The sequence below is a fragment of the Phalacrocorax aristotelis genome, chromosome 1, assembly GCF_949628215.1.
Source record: "Phalacrocorax aristotelis chromosome 1, bGulAri2.1, whole genome shotgun sequence".
Taxonomy (NCBI): domain Eukaryota; kingdom Metazoa; phylum Chordata; class Aves; order Suliformes; family Phalacrocoracidae; genus Phalacrocorax; species Phalacrocorax aristotelis.
The window spans coordinates 24,951,462-24,969,754 of record NC_134276.1 but is presented as its reverse complement, the minus strand read 5'-3'; the positions used below and the strand labels follow the sequence as shown (position 1 = coordinate 24,969,754).

Genomic DNA, 18,293 nt, shown 5'->3' with positions numbered 1-18,293 from the left:
CCACAATGACAGGGATATCCATCCTTGGAGATGCTCAAAACTCACCTGGACAAGGTCTGAGCAACCTTATCCAACTGGACCTGCTTTGAGCACGGGGGCAGGGCTAGCTGACATCCAGAGGTCCTTTTCAGTCTAAAATACTCTATATTTTGATGCCTTTTTTCTTCTTAAAATTCCTTTCTCTATTGGAGATATACTTTTTCATTTACACAAGTCTCCCTTACATCTGTAGTGGTTTAAAAATAAAAATCAGCCTTCTCCTTTGTGAGATCATGACTGGATCATTGATACAAATGATACAATATTATACACTTGGCACAATAAGACTGATTTATTTTATGGTAGTTCTGTCACTAGAATCAGATGAGATACAGGAGCTAAAACAAAAGCACAAGGTTAATTTAAAAAATAATAAAGAGTACTGATTCTTGCTGCACACTCCTTCAACCTCCACCACCCACATGTTGCGGGCGTTCCAGAGAGAAGTGACAGGACAGAAAACGAAGCAAACAACAGATGAAAAAAAAAAAAACTTGAGTCACCCTATAAAAAGTATTGTATGAATCAGATGTGCACGTACATCAGACCTTGCATCTCACGCTGAAGACACACTGCGGAGGACAAAGCCACAAGTACCTTTGTTCACGTGCTTAAGAGGCAACCTTAATTAAGACACGGTAAAATCGTCCTGCATATACCTGTGGATATTAACTGTCCCACAGTTGCCTATACCACCGAAACATTTTTCTTCCCTTAACCAGGCTTTTTAAAAAAAAAACAAAACACCAAACCACCACGAGGCCTCCAGAACCACTTTCTTTCCCACTCCTTAAATAAAGGCTGTGCTATATTTAAGAGGCATTGAGACAGGAGACACATCTAAAAATAAGTTTGCTTGGTGCTCAGCGGGCCACTGTCTCTCCACACGACCGTCACTGACAGGACAACCCGCCCCGGCCCCTCTTCCCGCCGCGGGGCCGCCTGAGGCGGCGGGAAGAGGGGCTGTGGCGGCAGGTGGAGCGGCTTTGTCTCCGATCGGGCGCTGAGCGAAGGCGGCGTCGGTGTGGGCGACCGCTCGTTGGCGACCAGACTCGGTGGAGGAGGAGAAGGGAGGCTGGCGGGCGGCTGAGGGGAATGGGGGAACCTCCGCCTCACCGGCATCCCCGAAACTTTCTTCCGGGCAGCGAGAGATGAGACGACGCCGCAGCAAGCCCCCGAAGCGGAGCCGGGGATCGCCCGGTGTCCCCGCCTCTCCTCGTAGAACCGGGGCGCGGCCGAGCGCCGCCTCCCTGCTCCAGCCACCCGCCATCCGCCGGGGACGCGCCGCGCCTCAGCCGCCCGCTCCGCTCCGCTCCGCTCCCCTCCCCACGCCCGCCGCCCGCTCGCTCACTCACCCGCGCCCGGCGAGCGCAGCCACCACCGCCGCCTCCTTCCCTCGCTCCCTCCCTCCTGTCAAGTTGAGCCCGGCCTCCCTCCGCCCGACCCCTCCTTCGCGATCGGGAGCCGCCGCCGCCGCAACCGGCCGGGCCCTCCCTCCACGGCGCCGCCCCGCTCTCACCTGGGTCCTGCCGCCGCCGCAGGTGGAGCGAGGGCGGGGGAAGCCGGAGGCGGCACCGGGTAGTCCCAGTCAGCGGCGGAATCGCGCCGGAGGTCCCTGCGTGGGGCGGCACGGAGCGGGGCGGGGCGGGGCGGGGCGGGCGGCTCCTCCCCGCCGGGACGCCCCGGGAGAGAAGGGGGGCGGTGGGCTAGGCTGTGCTGGGCGCGAGGCGGGCATGGCGGGCGCGGCTGCGTCCTGACCCTCAGGAAAACGCGGAGCGACTTTGGCGTCGCGTCGGAAAAGCCGGGCAGCCCTGGGAGAGCCCGGGGCGGTGCGGCCGAGGGGGCAGGCCCCGGCGCTGGGGCTGCGGAGCCCGGCTGTGGGCGCCGGGAGCGGGCGAGCCGGCCCGAGAGGCTTCCTTCTGCAACGGCGAGGGCTTGGACGGGGTCCGTGTTACCCGATCCCTCTTCAGGAGGGCAGGCAGCAAGCGTCCTGGGTCAGATAACCCCGCTGGGGAGGGGAGACGCTCGGTGTGCGACACTGAGAAATGGAGGGTATCAAAGGGCATAAACCAAAGGGTTTTCAGGGACACCTGCAGTGCCGGTAGTACCTGACAGCAAGGAGGTCTTAAACTGAAATCCTAGGTGGGGCTCGGGTCCAAAGTGAGTCAGAAGGGTTAAGTGAAATCCCAAAGCAGAAAGAGGAGAAGCTGCAATGAGTGCTCTGCTCAGGGTTCGAAAGGAGCAGGAGTGCGCTTTCGCTGCTGAGCGGCATCCCTCTGGCTGTGAGGAGCTGGTAAAAGATGGGGGATTAAGCCTGCTGTGTCAGGTAGCTTGCAAGGTGGCAGCATGTATGAAAGGAGTCAACCAGGAACGACTTCAACCCGTTCGAGTTGTCTTAGATAATTTTTTAAAAATACTGAGGAATACTGCTAGGAATACAGACAAGTTGTGAGAAGGTTGTCCTTACAAGGGTGAACGTGTTGCTTTGCGAAATAAAGTTTGTCAGCTTAAGACACTAAGGTGTATTCCAACTTCAACTCAGCTTTAGGACAATAGGCTTGTAAAAGCATCCTGGTGTCTTTTTTTCTACGAGAAACATACTGTTCCTTAAACAGCATAGCTGACGAGGCCTGGTTTCCTAGGGAGGGATGTTCGTTTGCCCTGTATCCTTCCACTGAACCTTCTGCATCTCTCCCTCCTGCCAAAGTCACCTGTAGTTTTCTCCTCCTGCGCGTATGCTGGGCTGACATCCATGTGCAGAGCCGCCGGTCAAGAGACATGTCATTAATCTTTCCAAATTAATAAGAGGCTGAAGTAAAATTGTGAAATTAGTGGTGACATTAATTAGTGGAGAGACTAATTGGGGTGTCTCTTCTTCTCTTTGAATTTTCATGAAATTTCAAAGAATATAGTGTCTTTGAGACTTGTACCCCAATTCTCCACTTGACTTGTCAAACTGGCAAAGGCTTTAAAATCTGTTAGGGGCATGCGCTGACAGACAAGAGGACAGAATAACAAAATAATCACATAAACCCCACATCACCTGGGATTGATTCCAGGTTAAAACCGGACCATATATGACTCATGTTAGTTTGTCATCCATTATAAACCATTCACAATATTACAGTTAGACACCTCTGTGGCAAAAATTACTGTGTGACATAAAACATATATTCATATAACTCATAGCAATCAGTTTTGAAGTTAAAACTCCGGAATCTCAGAGAGTAATTATGAATGGGAATTCTTTATCCAACAAGGATGCATCTAACAGGGTGTCACAGGCTGATGAAAAAGTGGGTATTGTTGTCTATACGTCATCCATACACCATCTGTGCTGCGCGTTACTGCCAGGCAGCGCAGGCCCATCAGGGGAGAGAGGGGTAATAGACCTCCGCCTGCCTTTTAGTGCCGCTCGGCGTTCTGCAATGCAAGCTTTTAAATATTTTGGATCGATGTCAGAGCGTTCAGAGCGAGGAGGTAAGCGAGAGTGTTTTTTACACCACCAGCTAATTCAGTGCTTCAGCCCCCCCTAAAACCTCATCTGTGACGTTCTGTAGGAAAGCTGTGTGATAAATACTTATACCTGAGAACCAGTATTCTCCTTACGGAGGGTTTGCATTTTCTGTTCCCTTTTCCCAATTAACCAGCTTTCCAGTGTTCCTCATTGCATCCCTCTCCTCTGCACGGGAAGTAAATTTTGGTCTGGAGCCATCTCATCTCCCAAGACCTGTAGCTTGGGGATTATTTTATGAGAAAAATCAGCACCTTCGTTTTGGATTTTGACCTTTATAACAACTAATTAATGAAGATAAGGTATAATTAGCAGAAATGGAAGGGCATTCTGAGAAGATAGAGGAAAAGCATTGTCATTACCTCTAGCACCTATGATGTCTTTGCAAGCTGTGCCATCTTGTAGGTTGAGACTAAGCTCTTGGAAAGGATCTTGGAATTTTGTAGGGGTGTAAGGTTGCATGAAAACCTCAATTAAATCTCTATGCACACAACTTTCAAAAGCTGCTGGGATCCAAGAATTTAAAGGTTATACACAAGATATTTATCTCTGAGACTGAGTAACATGGGCAAGAAGTTAAATCTTGGCTGATTCCCTAAAGTACATTAACCAATGCAGCTGAGCTACAAGACTGATTGTAATTGTGCATGCTGGGGTGAAATTTCTACCCTTTGGGGGAAAAAAAGGAGCAGAGGGGAAATTGTGACTTAGAAAGGATTGGGTGAGTCCCCTTGTCCTCAGGGCAGCTAGATTTGTAATTACATTTAACTAGAAATGCTCTTAAAGCCACAGGTTAGACTAAATTTGTTTTTCTAATGTTTGTAGAAATAAGTTTAGAGAACCGGTGGTTTCCTGTAGAAGGCAATCCCCCCTGTCCTTTGGCTGTGGAAGGAGGGGGCTATGCCAATATAATGGTTTATTTATCTATTACTTTTTGAAATACTTGACTTTATTAAAAAGAGACTGAAACCCATTATGTCCGATGCCCTTGTGTCCCATATTTGAAAAACACTAGAAGTAGACACAAATAGGGGGTTGACTATCAAGTTGCAATGTGTGACAGGAAAAGGGACAGCATTAACTGTGTGTCACTCAGGTGCCCCCCCCCCCCCAAGATTTTCACACCAAGGATGTTTTAAAAGATTTTGGAAGGATGTAGCTCATGAGTTTATCTCTTTTTTGCGTGTTAGAATAATTTCACATGTGGTTAGGATGATCTTATTTCAGGTATTGCTGTTTTCATTGTTCACTTAATTAGGAAATCTCATTCCTCAAATGCAGATGGGCATCATCCAGGTTTTGGGGGTTTTTTGCCATCCTGCCCATAAAACATGATCAGCTCTTTTTATGAACAGAAAAAATATGTTATATGTAAAGAGTGAGGGGTGACTATTTTAGCATTTCAGCTACCAGGTAATCTATTCAGTAATCTGATAAACTGCAGATCAAAACCTTGCTAGAACAAGCTGCTAGGAGGCAAAAGCAATCTAAGCTGAAGGAGAAAAAGTGAATTAACAGGAACGTGATGTTAAAGGAGTGTGTAGTGATGAAGGACTATAGGGTGTTGGCATATACAGTTCATAAAAGAGAGTGAAATTAAGGGAAAGGCTATTAAGGGAAAGGCTGTTGAACAGCAGGAAGAGTCTGTGAGAAGTGAGGAAACAGGGCACTGAAACAAGCTGAGGGGGACAGGAGGCTGGTTTGGAAAGAGATTGGAATGATTAGGAGTATGAAGGGAGACAGGTGGGCTGAGAAAAAGAGTGTACAGGAGAAGAAAAGGAATAAAAATTTGTTGAAGGTAGAAACAAGGAAGGCAGGTAAAGAAGAATATATTATGGGGGGGATAGTGGGAAAAAGTATTAGGTGGCTGAATGTGGGGACCAGGACAAAAGGGTATGAAGAGGAAGGCTGAAGGGCATTGTAAAGGAGACAAGATGATGTGGAGGAAATATTGAACTAGAATCTGTGCAAGAAAGGTCACTGCATGGAAGAGGAAGGGAATGGAGTATCTAAACTCTTTTGGCCTTATTTTCTATCATTTATCTAATGACAGTGACAGCTCTTCATAATAGTAAGTAATGATACTTAAGTCCTTTGCAAACCAATTAGAATACCTGTCTTCTTACAAGGATACCAAAGGTTGAATTTCCAGCTTGAAATTATTACTCACAAGGTGTGCATGCTGGCTGAAGGGCTGGGAGCTGGGCTATTGTTTAATAAAGTGGCCTGCATGCTTTTAAAGATCACGCAATTTGTCTGGAAGCTCACTGTAAAGCTCAGTATATTTTAGAGTAGGAAGTGGGAGTTTTAAAATATTTTCTCTCTCTATCATTTGGCTTTAAAAATGCCCATTTTGATAACTTAACTGATATTTGGAAGACACACATAACAGGAATTTTAAAGCACAACTTTTAATGGGAAGGAATTTTGTACACTGACAAAAAGAGTGATATGCAATGGCAGTTTGGGTTCTTTTAGTTTCTTCGTTTCTCAGTTTCCAAGGAAATGAGGAAACATGCTTGAAATGAATGTCTGGAAAAGTCATTCATAGTTGCAACCAGTCATTTATCAGTTTGATGAAATAAATAACAAATAGTTTTCCTAGTTTGGGCATTTTAGTACACCTAAGAGCAGAATATTTTTATGGTCTTTTGGAAGAGAAGGCAGCTCTCACAGCAGCTAACACGGCTTGAAGTCTCCAACTTTTCTGCTTCTTCCCACTTCTTCAGTTAATGGCCTACTGACAATGAAGGACAAGGGAAACCTTAAGAAAATTCCAAAATTATCAAATTAAAAAGAATTTATATGATGACAGGGAAAAAGCATTAAGCACCTTTCTGCTTGACTTCCTTGCTTTTTCAAAGTACAGTTCAGAATACAAGTGCTCTTCAACTGTTGCATTACCTTTATTTACACTTTGGAAACACTCAAAGGTCAACTTTTTTTCTCAGTTGTGACAAGTTCTGTCAAACGTGATTTTGCAGACTCCTTTTCCTGTGTTAACAAATGCTACATTAGCAGAGAGATAAAAGAAGAAGTTGTTATTGCTAAGAGCTGACATTTCCTTTCTCTCCTGACATTGAGAACTATTTTTAAGTGAAGTGTAAATATCTGAAATTACATCACTTTGTATTAGGCAGAGCTTGCCCATTTCTTTTAATTTAGGATGATCCAAAAAAATTCACTGAAGGCCAGGATCATGGAAATGCATGGAAATTACATTCTTAAATACAGTCTCAGTTATTTCCAGTGACTGGAATGGATCTTACCTTTTAAAAATTTGCATTTCCTTTGCAGAGTCTTTAGTGCAGAAGTGTCTTATTCCAACGAGGAGATTTCTGGCAGGACTCTGACAACTACTAACTCATCATATTTGTGAACTGACCTCTTCCTGTTTCTGATAGCTGGGCTAGGTGTAGACAGATTGAATGGGAGGTGATGGTAAAGCTGACTTCAGAAGTGAGGAGGGATATGTTTGATGACTTCAGAGCACCACCTGCAAAACATGCTACATGGAGATTCATCTTTTGGGGAATAATGGAGGAAATGCAATTTGATAACGGCCTTTGTCAGTTCATGGAGGGAGACACTGTCTTGAGGTACTCGTGTTTACCATTCTTCAGATGCCTACATACTGTTCAGATGCCTTCCACACCCTTCAGATGCCTTCAACAAACTCTGCTTGATATGCACTTGCATCTAATTATAGTGATTTTTCTGGCAGGGGAACCAAAAGGTAGAAATATGTTGCCAAAGTCTAAATAAATAAAACACTAATTATTTGTCCCCTCTAAAGGACTCAGACATGCAGTGCAGTTTTCTGTGGCTTCTTCCCTTTCTTTGTCATTTTTACCAGTGCAAAGGGGGTACAAAAAGGTGAAGTTTTATGAGAGTTTGCACAAGCAACTTCTCTAATAGCATGATTTGATTCAGAGCAACTGTGAATAGGGTCATAGCTTATTGGGAAATAAGCTTTAATGAAGTAATTATAGTTGTTTAACAGGAACTACAGTACTATACCAAGCACTGAAATTATATTCCCCATAGTTAGAACATTTCACAAAGCATAAGGAAGATGTTAGTTGCTAGATAGGTACTACACCAGCTTCATCTGTATGCTGCTTCCCTGATCTTCACTGCTGAATGACATTGTTGTGCCTTAAACAAGACATATGGGAATCTAACTTCAGTCTGCTTGCTTGGATTTGTGTGTAGCAGCATGACCAAGATGTCAACACACAAATGCATCATGTTTTTACTTGTTAAGATTTTTGAGACAACGGAGACCCTAATTTTAGAATGAAGACATCTCATGCTCACCTGGAGACAGTCAAGAGTGGTAGTAAGCCTAGTGCGTCTTAACACATGGGCTCTTTGAAACTCATAGAAACAGCTGTTCTCTCTGACTGTCTCAGTAGTGCAAGTAGTGGATATTACTGCATAATGAATCAAACAGCAACTCAGAGACCTCCCACTCACATTTCACAGTGTATACCCCTTGGTTTTCATAGGTGTTACACCCATGGAAACTGAGTTTCTCAAAAGTGGGAGGTGAGACCTTTTTTAATGAATTAGTGATCTTAGTAGAAAATACAAGGCTGAGGTGACATGCTGAGGTATGGGTGACTTCAGGAAGAGTGACCAAGAAGGTAACTGCATGTGGTGCTGTTCATGTAAAACTAATTCCCTTTGCTGCCTGAAACATCATCACATTTCTATAAATGCTAGAAAGAAAATAGATATAATTAGGCCCCTTTTTCATGCCTGTGCTTATAATCCAGGTGTCTTAAGCAACTGTCACATTGCTTACAGTTTTTTTCTGTTTATTATGCATGATGAAATTGTTTTGCCAACCTACTAAATAGTGAAGCAATAAGCAGGAGAGGCTTTTCACCTCAGGGCAAAACACTTATCCCAAAAAATCAGTTGGACAAACAGGCGGAAGTTGGAAAAGTAGCATGAAGCGGGCAGGCTTCAGCCCTAGACTCTGGTTTCTTTGAAATATGTTAGTTGCATATATCAGACCTGTGTATTTTCAGCCTTTTTCTCTAACCGTGCTGGTGGTGAGCAGTAACACAGAGCACCAGATTCTTCTTTGCGCTCTGGGGTCCTCTGGGCTGGAAGGAAGGTGAAGGCCTAATACAGTCTGCTTCAGCAACTGCTATGGCCTTTGTTTCTCATTTATGTGGGTGGAAAAGTAATTCTACCGCCCCCTCCATCCTCATGCCTCCTGTTCCTCTACATCCCTCTGGTGTAAAGGAATTATCTCCTTACATAACTATAAAACAGATAGAAGTGAACGTCAGCTTTGCTAAGTGTGTGCTAGTGATTGTAAGTGCAAGGCTGAAGCAGTACAAATCAACAGGCAGTGTTCTAACCTTTATGAACAGGTAAAGATAGGCAGGACTGCACACACTTCCTGGACCTCTAGACTTAGAAATCATCACAAATTCCTGTTTCTTCTTTCTTCAGACCCATATGTGCAGCAGAAGTTTCTAGGCTGCTTTTCTGATGTCATTTAATTCTATACCTGAAGTCACTATACAATGCACAGGGCTGTAATAATCTCATGCTCTGTGTTGCTTATGCTCATTTCACATAAATGCTTAGTGTGTCACCATCCTAAATTAAAACTGGTTATTATCAAAGGCTCTCTTTTCTTATGCAATAAAATCTTTGTCATAGGAGTCATAGATTTAAGACTATTGACAGAAAATATGAACCCCAAAACTCATGAGCATGTTTAGACAAATTAAAAGTGATTAGTTTTTTTGAACAAGGAGGTAGGGCAACTTTCTTTGAACAAGTTTTGTTTATGGGATAAATTTAATACTTAACAGTAGTTACCTTTTTCATTCCAGAGCCTCCTTAAAGAAGAATTTTAAGTTGTGCTTAATTGCACGGTAGACGTTCTGGGTGGGATTCAGCTGCCTCAGCACAGACGTCTGGTGCCCTTTGAGAAGCCCTGGGGCAGCCAAGACATCTGTGTGAGGTTGGCAGATATGGGTGGGGACCTGCAAAGACACCTGCTATCCCAGAGACCATACCTAGACTTCTCAAATGGCACTAGACACCTATGTTTAGACAGCTGAATTGCCCCCTTTCTAGGAAGGACTTTCTTGGCAAAATTCCCCTGGTACACATTTCCAGGCTTTAGAAGTTCTAATGCTTATTTTAGGTTTAATTTTAGTGGGAGTTTGCTCAGCAGCTATAGGGGTTCAATTGCTGGCTGCTGTTGTCCTCTTTTCAAGTGACTACTAGTGTAATGTCTGTCTGCTTGGTGGAAGTAAACGTGAGGAAGGAAGGGTCTGAATGTTAACACAAAGAATTTTGTTTAATTTAGTTGTCTGTCCAGAGCTAAGCCCTTAAGAAGCAAGTATTTTGTCATGGTTTAGTCCCAGTCAGCAACCAAGCATCATGCAGCCGCTTGCTCACTCCCCCTCAGTGGGATGGGGGAGAGAATCAGAAGAGTAAATGTGAGGAAACTCATGGGCTGAGATAAAGACAGTTTAATAGATAAAGCAAAAGCCGTGCACACAAGCAAAGCAAAACAAGGAATTCATTCACCACTTCCCATGGGCAGGCAGGTGTTCAGCCATCTCTAGGAAAACAGGGCTCCATCACACATAACAGTTACTTGGGAAGGCAAACAGTGTAACTCCAAAAGTCTCCCTCCCTTCTTTCTTTGTCCCTCAGTTTTATGTACTGAGCATGGCATCATATGGTATGGAATATCCCTTTGGTCAGTTGGGGTCAGCTGTCCCGGCTGTGCCCCCTCCCAGCTTCTTGTGCACCCGGCAGAGCATGGGGAGCTGAAAAAGTCCTTGACCAGTGTAAGCGCTACTTAGCATCAACTGAAACATCTCCGCATTATCAACATTGTTTTCAGGACATCCAAAACACAGTCCCATACTAGCTACTACGAAGAAAATTAACTCTATCTCAGCTGAAACCAGGACAGTATTTAAATAAAAGTTAAGATTTAATTGGTATGACTGAAAATTCAGAGTAATTTCATTGGTTTCAGAAGCAGCATTTCAGATATTCAGCAATATGAGTGACTGCAGAATTAATATGTAACTTTATACAGTACTTAAGGTACGATAAACCCCTAATCAAACATATAATTTAATCCCAAATCTGCGCCCTCTGTTGTAACGATAAGGACAGATGCTTCTGCTATCAGAAATAATTATGTTATTATAATTTTTGATCTATTGGTTTTGTGTTATTGTAGTCTTTCAAGAGCTGGTTCTTTTGTACCACCTTGTAATGAAGTCCATTTGACAACGGATTTATCACTGCATGAATATAATTTACCATTTCTGGTAGAAATTTGAAACCTCTTCTGGGGTTTCCTGAGGTGCCTGGTTCAGTAGAGCCATCAAAGGTGTTTGCAAGTGCATCTAGTCCCTATCTCAAAGGATTAAGAAGCAGAATTCACTGGAGACTGACACTTGGTTTGTGCTGGTTTTGGCTGGGGTAGAGTTAATTTTTCTCATAGTAGCTAGCATGGGGCTGTGTTTTGGATTTGTTCCGGAAACTGTTGATAACACAGGGATGTTTTAGTTACGGCTGAACAAGTGCTTACACAGAGCCAAGGCATCTTCTGCTTCTCACCCCACCCCACCAGCGAGTGGGCTGGGGGTGCACAAGAAGCTGGGAGGGGACACAGCCAGGACAGCTGACCCCAGATGACCAAAGGGATATTCCATACCATATGGCGTCATGCTCAGTACATAAAGCTGGGGGAAGAAGAAAGAAGGGAGGGAGACTTTTGGAGTTACACTGTTTGTCTTCCCAAGTAACTGTTATGTGTGATGGAGCCCTGTTTTCCTGGAGATGGCTGAACACCTGCCTGCCCATGGGAAGTGGTGAATGAATTCCTTGTTTTGCTTTGCTTGTGTGCACGGCTTTTGCTTTATCTATTAAACTGTCTTTATCTCAGCCCATGAGTTTCCTCATATTTACTCTTCTGATTCTCTCCCCCACGCCACCAGGAGAGGAGTGAGCAAGCAGCTGTGTGGTGCTTAGTTGCTGGCTGGGGCTAAACCACAACAGGGTTTTACATTCATGGTGAACTGATCTAATGCCTTGCTGCTGTTAAAAGGAAGAAGACTCCTCTTTGTCCCCCCTTTTTCTCCTCTCCAAGCTCCTGGTTGCACATTTCTGCTACTTAACCTTATGCCAGCTCCGGTACTCACTGAACCATGCACAAGCTCATTTAATTCATCAACCTGATAGAAAACTACTCCATAAAAATATTGAGTCATTTTCAGGTGGGTTAACAATTTGAATTGGCCCCCAAAATGGTCAGACAAATGCCAGACCTAATACAAAAGAAGCAGAGGCACATAGCTGGGCACTGAAGAGGGACAGAGAAGGAGAAGCAGGAAGCAATGAGAGCAAGACATTCCACTTTGGTAAATCATGATCAAGTCAGCTGCTTGTGGTTGCACAACCAGAATCACAACTGGAAGAGTAGTTGGAAATGGAGGTATCACTGTTACCTTTGGCTCTGTAGATTTCATGGCCAAAATATGTGTTGGGCCATGGATTTAACGGGCAGTTAGTGCAGATTTGTGCAGAACCTGATCCCCTGAAGGAGCCAGCTTAAACCAATGAGAGTATATATTTAGTCAGATTTTGTATGGTCACTGCTGGATTAACAAAGTTGTGAGATACCAATTCCTATGCCAGTCCGAGTATTTGGCATGCTGCTTTTTGTCCAAGATTCTTTGCATTTAACTGTCATTTGGCTTCCATATTGGTTGTCAGATGCCAGCCTTGTTACATAATGCAACTTTTTCATGTGGTTGGTTCAGCTTTTTACTACCAGAAAGTTAAGGCTAGCACTTTGAAGGGATATTTGAGAGATCAGACTGAAAATACGAATATAGGTTTTCTGTACACAAAAATACTTGCTTTTTAAATCTGAAGGCAGCACACAAACATGTCATGCAATGAAATATTTCTGGGCACTGAAAACCTTTGAAATAGGTATGATGCTTTGAGCAGATCAGTAATTAAGAGATATACTGCTCTGTGTTCGTAAATCTTTCTAATTGCAGGGAACTTTGGGAAATACATTTCATATACAGTTCGAGAGTCTGGGCATTATAAAGGTCTGGCATTTTATGTATCCTGAGAGCAAGCTTTGCCTCTGAAAGGTACAAACATAAATATGCTCAATTTAGCGCACTCAGGAAAATCAAGGATGAGTCAATTTTAAAGGGATTTCAATCAGTGGTGCCAGAGAGTCTAGATAGTTCAAAGCTGAACCCTAGATAGCTAAATTTACCAGTGTGGGGTTTTTTATATCCCAGAAGACTAAGATTAGAAGTCCTTTCATGTTAGATTATAAACTGTTTACTGGGAACACTATAACTTCAAGCATATTTATAGTTTAAGTATTTGTGGAAATGCTAATAATGACACAAATATCTTTCTCCCTGTTTTATTTCTTCTTGATTTCTGCTTTCTGAAACCATGAGCAATATTTCTTTGAGCTACCAAGGCACTGGTTCACAAAACATCCTGACCCATTTCTGAGTCCACTTTTCTAAAGAACTTGGTCTGCTCACCCCCAATGACTGAGGACATGTGTTTGGAAATGAATTTTTTAAAATTGCCTTGATTAATAGTTTAATAAATAAGGAGGAAAGTGGCTGCTTGCTGGTGGTGGCTTCACAAATAATTCCATGATTTCTCAAAAGCTGAATGTATCTGTAGGGAAAACCAAAAGCTTCCATACACTTACTAAATTACACATAAAAATAATTTCATGAGATGCAGCTTTCTGGGCTGTTTTGAAAGGAAGCCAATATGCTTTATGAAACTTGTCTGAAAATCTTTTCCTAACTTGTATTTTAAGGCTTCTGAGCTTATCTGTGCATTCAATGATTTGTGCTTTAGGAGAAGCCTAGGAATATATACCTGCCTTTTGGAGCATTCTGTAATTACGAATATTGATGAAAAATACATACTATAATACGTATCTGCTTTCAAACAGACATTGTCAATAAAACATCATACCTTATAAAAACTTGCTGCTTTCTGTGTTACCAATATAATCTTAAAATGTTAGTACTGAAAGGAACCTTGTTTATGTGTGGCTGCTTATTTACTGTTTGCATTTCACTAGGTTTCCATGATGAAAGCAAACAACTTTTTTCAGTCTGTTTCCAGGGATCTTGTATGAACATTCAGTTTCAATTGTGATATGGCACAGGAATACTTGACTAATGAAAAACCAGCTTTTGTCTTTAAAAAGTCATTAGTAATGGCTTTCAGATCTACAGATGAAGAGTAACACATAGGAGAAAAATGTTTTTAGTTATTTTCATATTAAATATATCTCTTCCTTTTAAGCTATTTGTTAGCATTGGTTTTGGGGGAAGAGAGGCTTTTCTCTGTGGCTCTCTTTTCTCCTTTACTTGCAAATAGTAAAGCAAATAATGAATCTTCTGTTAGTGCAGCTCCAAGGAGTGTTATCTAAGTCTCCACCTGTGGTCTCATAACCTGTTTAGGCTTATTTAAATACTGTCAACCACTAAAAGTGCCAACACACTTTCTGGTTGCTGATTCCTGAACTCTCCCTTGCAGCAACACTGGTTTTCCTCTGCTTATTCATTGAGCTTAACCAGGGTGCTGATACGGCTGAGAGGCAGCCCTGCAGAAAAACCTGGCTTAGCACCAGGCTGGGGTGGAGGCTAGAAAGGGAAACTGCATTTCAGCATGGAGAAGTGGAGACGTGATGCAGGGAAGCACCTTGGCCAAAGCTGTTCCTCCAGGAGACATTTTTCTGATGGCACAGCCCATCTGCTGCAGCTGTACGCTGATGAGATTATCTGACTCTGTACGTGTGAAGGAGGATCAGTAAAACTGTTCCAGTAAATCCAGCACTCGCAGAGCAGGAGCTGAACTTCTCAGGCAATGGACCTCAATTCTCTGACACCTTTTCTATGTGCCCAAAGCTGATTTATGGAAGTGGTATTAAAAGACCCCAGGATAGCAAAGCAGAGGAGTTTCATACCTGCAAAGAAGACCACCAACTCTTCCATAGGTATGAAATAATGGGGATCTGTTCAATGCATGATCTCAGCTTCTGCATTTGGATATTCCTGTGCTGGAATAACAATTCTCTCATGCTGAGTGGAGCTGATTTTAGAGAGCTGATTGCCAATTTTACAGTAGTCAGCAACAGAATGACAGTTCCTTATTACTCCATTTTCTTACCCAAGGTGCATAACTGATTCAATGAGAGGAAATGGTGGCCGAAATGCCACAGATATTTCAGTTAAAACACTTCTGCCTTGTGCCATCAAAAGCCACACTTCTGGGTCTGTATCTCATTTGGATTTCTTATAGATTCTCACACCTTATTCTGTTCATCTGGGAAAGTGTATCTCATCAAGAATCACCCAACAGCCAAAGGTGAAGCTGAGGGACTCTCTCTTTGAATAAGTATGTTGTAATAGAAAGAAGTGTCAGAAAACACTTGTGTGGGCTGACAAAGAGCACTTTACCTTGACATATTCCCCTCAGTAGCTGTTAGAGTGAAAAGAAAGTTGCATTCTGAGGGATTAGATGTGGGTGATATGTAAGATTTATGGCATTAATGCTTTTTGCCATCACAATAAATACTGGTAAGTGCAGTGTTCAGTAACTCTTTTGCACTTAAATTGTATATTGGTCCACCTATATATGCTATTTTTAAAATCACTGCCTGCATACGGTTTAGTTTCATCTTGTTTCTTGATATTGTTCTTAATCCAAATGCCTCCAGTGCTTTAAGTTCAATACTGCCTTACTGCCTGTGTGGAAAAGCAAGGCAGCAAGCAGTCCCTGGGTAGCTGGATTTTTTCCGGCCAGCACAGTCCTGTGGGGAGAGGTCAGATGTAACAAAGCTACCTTGAATCCTGGAGGTCCTTAGGGACGTCATGCTGGAGTCACAGCTCTGCTACCCTTTAAATAGGTACAGTGTGAGCTCTCCTCACTGTGCAACCAACGGCTGCTGATTGATGCAAAAACATTAAAGCCTTACAAGCTGTGGCTGCAGTCTTTTTATACTGCTTATGCCACTTCCCTAAAGTACAAATTCCCTGCCTCTCCCCTTTGCCTAGTAGTCCTCAGATACCCCTTGGCCATGCTCCCAAAGCACTGGGAAATGTCTGACCCTAAAATTGTGCCTGGTGCCAGTTTTGGTGGCATGACTCCTTGGTTATTCTATGCATCTGGTGTTGCAGAATGACAGATGGTGCTTCGTCCAGTGCCTGGAGCTGTTTGAAGCACCCAGATCTCCTTTCTCCCATTTCTCAGTTTTGTGGGTTTGTCACATGGGGACCACTGAGATCAATGTGGATGCTGAGGGACTTGCAGCAGGAGCAGCTCCTTTCCCTAGAGCTGAGTGGTGGCCTCTCAGGGTGTGATGGGGGAAGTATAAGTTAGAGCCAAGGTCAGCCAGGACTTGTTACAGATGCCACAAACCCTGGTGGCACATTTTTAGTGCCAGAGGGCCTCTCAAGGAGTACATAGTAGATTTGCTCAGGGCAGTCGGCATGGAGATGCTTGAAACAGCCTTAGAGGTGTGGTCTCTGGGAGTGTATGAGAGACATTAATTGTCAAGTGGAAATAAAATCCAAGGACTGCTGTTATTTTTAATAATGCTATCATGAAGGGCAAAAATATCTCTAGTAAAAGTGAACTCCTTTCTTAAGATACTTTTTCCCTTGCAGTGAAAGTCTCCCACGTGTTAGAGGAGTGATTAAAGAGCTAAAGAGCTGCCATGAACATCTTGTTAATTCCTTTGTGCTGTGCTGCTTGGTGAACCTTTACAAATGAGATTATTTACTCTCCAATTCCTCCATTGTCATTCTCTTGCCCTTTCTATGTATGGTAGCAAAAGCAAAGCAAAAGTAACTAAAATGTCAGCTTCTGAAAAGCAGCATTTCATTCAGTTACACTATGTTATTATCAGTGCACACAAACCAGCTGGAAAATAATACAGGAATAAAAAGCAGATAGAGGAAAGAGCAAACAGTGGGGAGCATTAAAAAAATAACATAACAGACCTCAAAAGAGAAGAGTGTCTTGCATCTTCACATTAAACTCTAACTTGAGTTTTCTGTTTTGTCTTGTGATAAGGTGATGAAATAGTGTCACTACAAGCATCAGTTACGCCGTGCTTCAGGAGGTGCAGGGCTGGTTGCAATCCCTGAAACTCTGTTTCTAGGTGCAGGCAAAATTCCCAGAATGCTTTTGGGGTTTGCTGTCCTTTTCAAGGAAGGAGAGAGGTCGCAGAGGAAATACTTGCACTACTTGAACCTTTGCTTTTGTTAGTGAGAGTCAAATAATAAACAAAGGCATTAGACTAAAAATTAATTTTCAGCTGGCGTGCACAATGCCATTTGCATTGGCACTGCATTTTTTTTGGCATTGCAACATTTTATTTTACATGCAATGGGTATTTCAGTGCTTTGTTTTTCTTACATTTTTAGGCTGCAGAACAGGTAACATTGAAATGCTACTCATATCAGTGAACACATCATCTTGTTTGACCTTTCAGAAACTATTGATATTATTGATTTCTAAACAGTAGAATAATAGGAGAAGGCAGCCTAGGCCATGAATATGTTTTTGGGACAGGCTTTTTTCCAGAATTAAGAGGCTCTCTTTTGATACATAATTTATTTAAGGCATCTGTGTGCTTGAATGCAGAGACGTAGTTCAACACTGAGTCCACCATCACCATCATCTATCGTACTGAAGTACTTTTTATAGATTTATGCAGACAGGAAGGTGACTAACTTTACTTTCTGCTCCATTATTCATGTGTTGTCCTGAGGGGACCTTTGTTGATATTACAGTGTGCCTCCTGAACAACCTTTGTTCAGAATAGGAAAACTAAATGTTTTTATCCTGGACAAACAATGAATAATGCACAGTATTTTAGAAATATCCTAAGGGCACATACTTATTGTAAAACACTAAACGTTGAAAATGCTGAATACCTGAATTGCTGAAACCCTGAATCGGTTTCTTCAAGAGTTTTAAAATCCCTGTTTTAAAATACATCATCCTCCGGACCCAGTTTAGATTGACTGCAGCCAGTCCTGCCTGATCTGTTTTATCTTTTCTTTCGGGTAGGCAGATAATGTAAAAGATTACCGTTTAAAAGATTTAGCTCTGAGTTAGAGTATCTCCTGTTAGGATTTCCAAGGCTGAAGCACTTGTGAATCAGTCATTCACTGATAAAAGGTACAGGGGAATGTTCTCTGCTGCCATCATAACAACCTTCAAAAACTTCCCTGCATTGCAGACAATTGAACTGCACTTGAGATTTTCACTGTTTGCCTTCAGTTCCTGCTCCCGCATTTCATTTGTCATTGGTTACATATTAGCTGTGGGGGACAAGAAATTATTTTATTCATCACTGCATTCTGTCAGAAAATGATGGTGTAAAACCAACTGTTAAGTTTTTCCTATGTGCTTGTTAAACAGATCCCAGTAACAACAGAGTAAAAATGTTCAATGCAACAAAGGCAACTCTACTTTTAGTTCTTCATGGTGGGTGATTATATGAGCATCATTTGTTCAGGCGCAACTATTTGTTCTGATCTTATTATTTTTTTATTTTATTTTTTTTTAATTAAAAATGAGGCAAATAACCATGGAAATGTTTATAAAGAATTATAGTCAAAAGAGGGAAAAAAAATCCCACAAATCTTTTATATCCCCT

The 18,293-nt window shown here is 42.7% G+C and overlaps 1 protein-coding gene across 1 annotated transcript in view; it reads right to left on the bottom strand.

Annotated features, from left to right (window-relative positions):
* Nucleotides 1-1,799: 1,799 nt before the first annotated feature.
* RXFP2 (relaxin family peptide receptor 2) overlaps nt 1,800-18,293 on the bottom strand; it is a 44,831-nt gene continuing 28,337 nt past the window's right edge. The window contains 1 exon segment of the mRNA XM_075081876.1: nt 1,800-2,077. Coding sequence (XP_074937977.1) covers nt 1,800-2,077 — 278 coding nt within the window.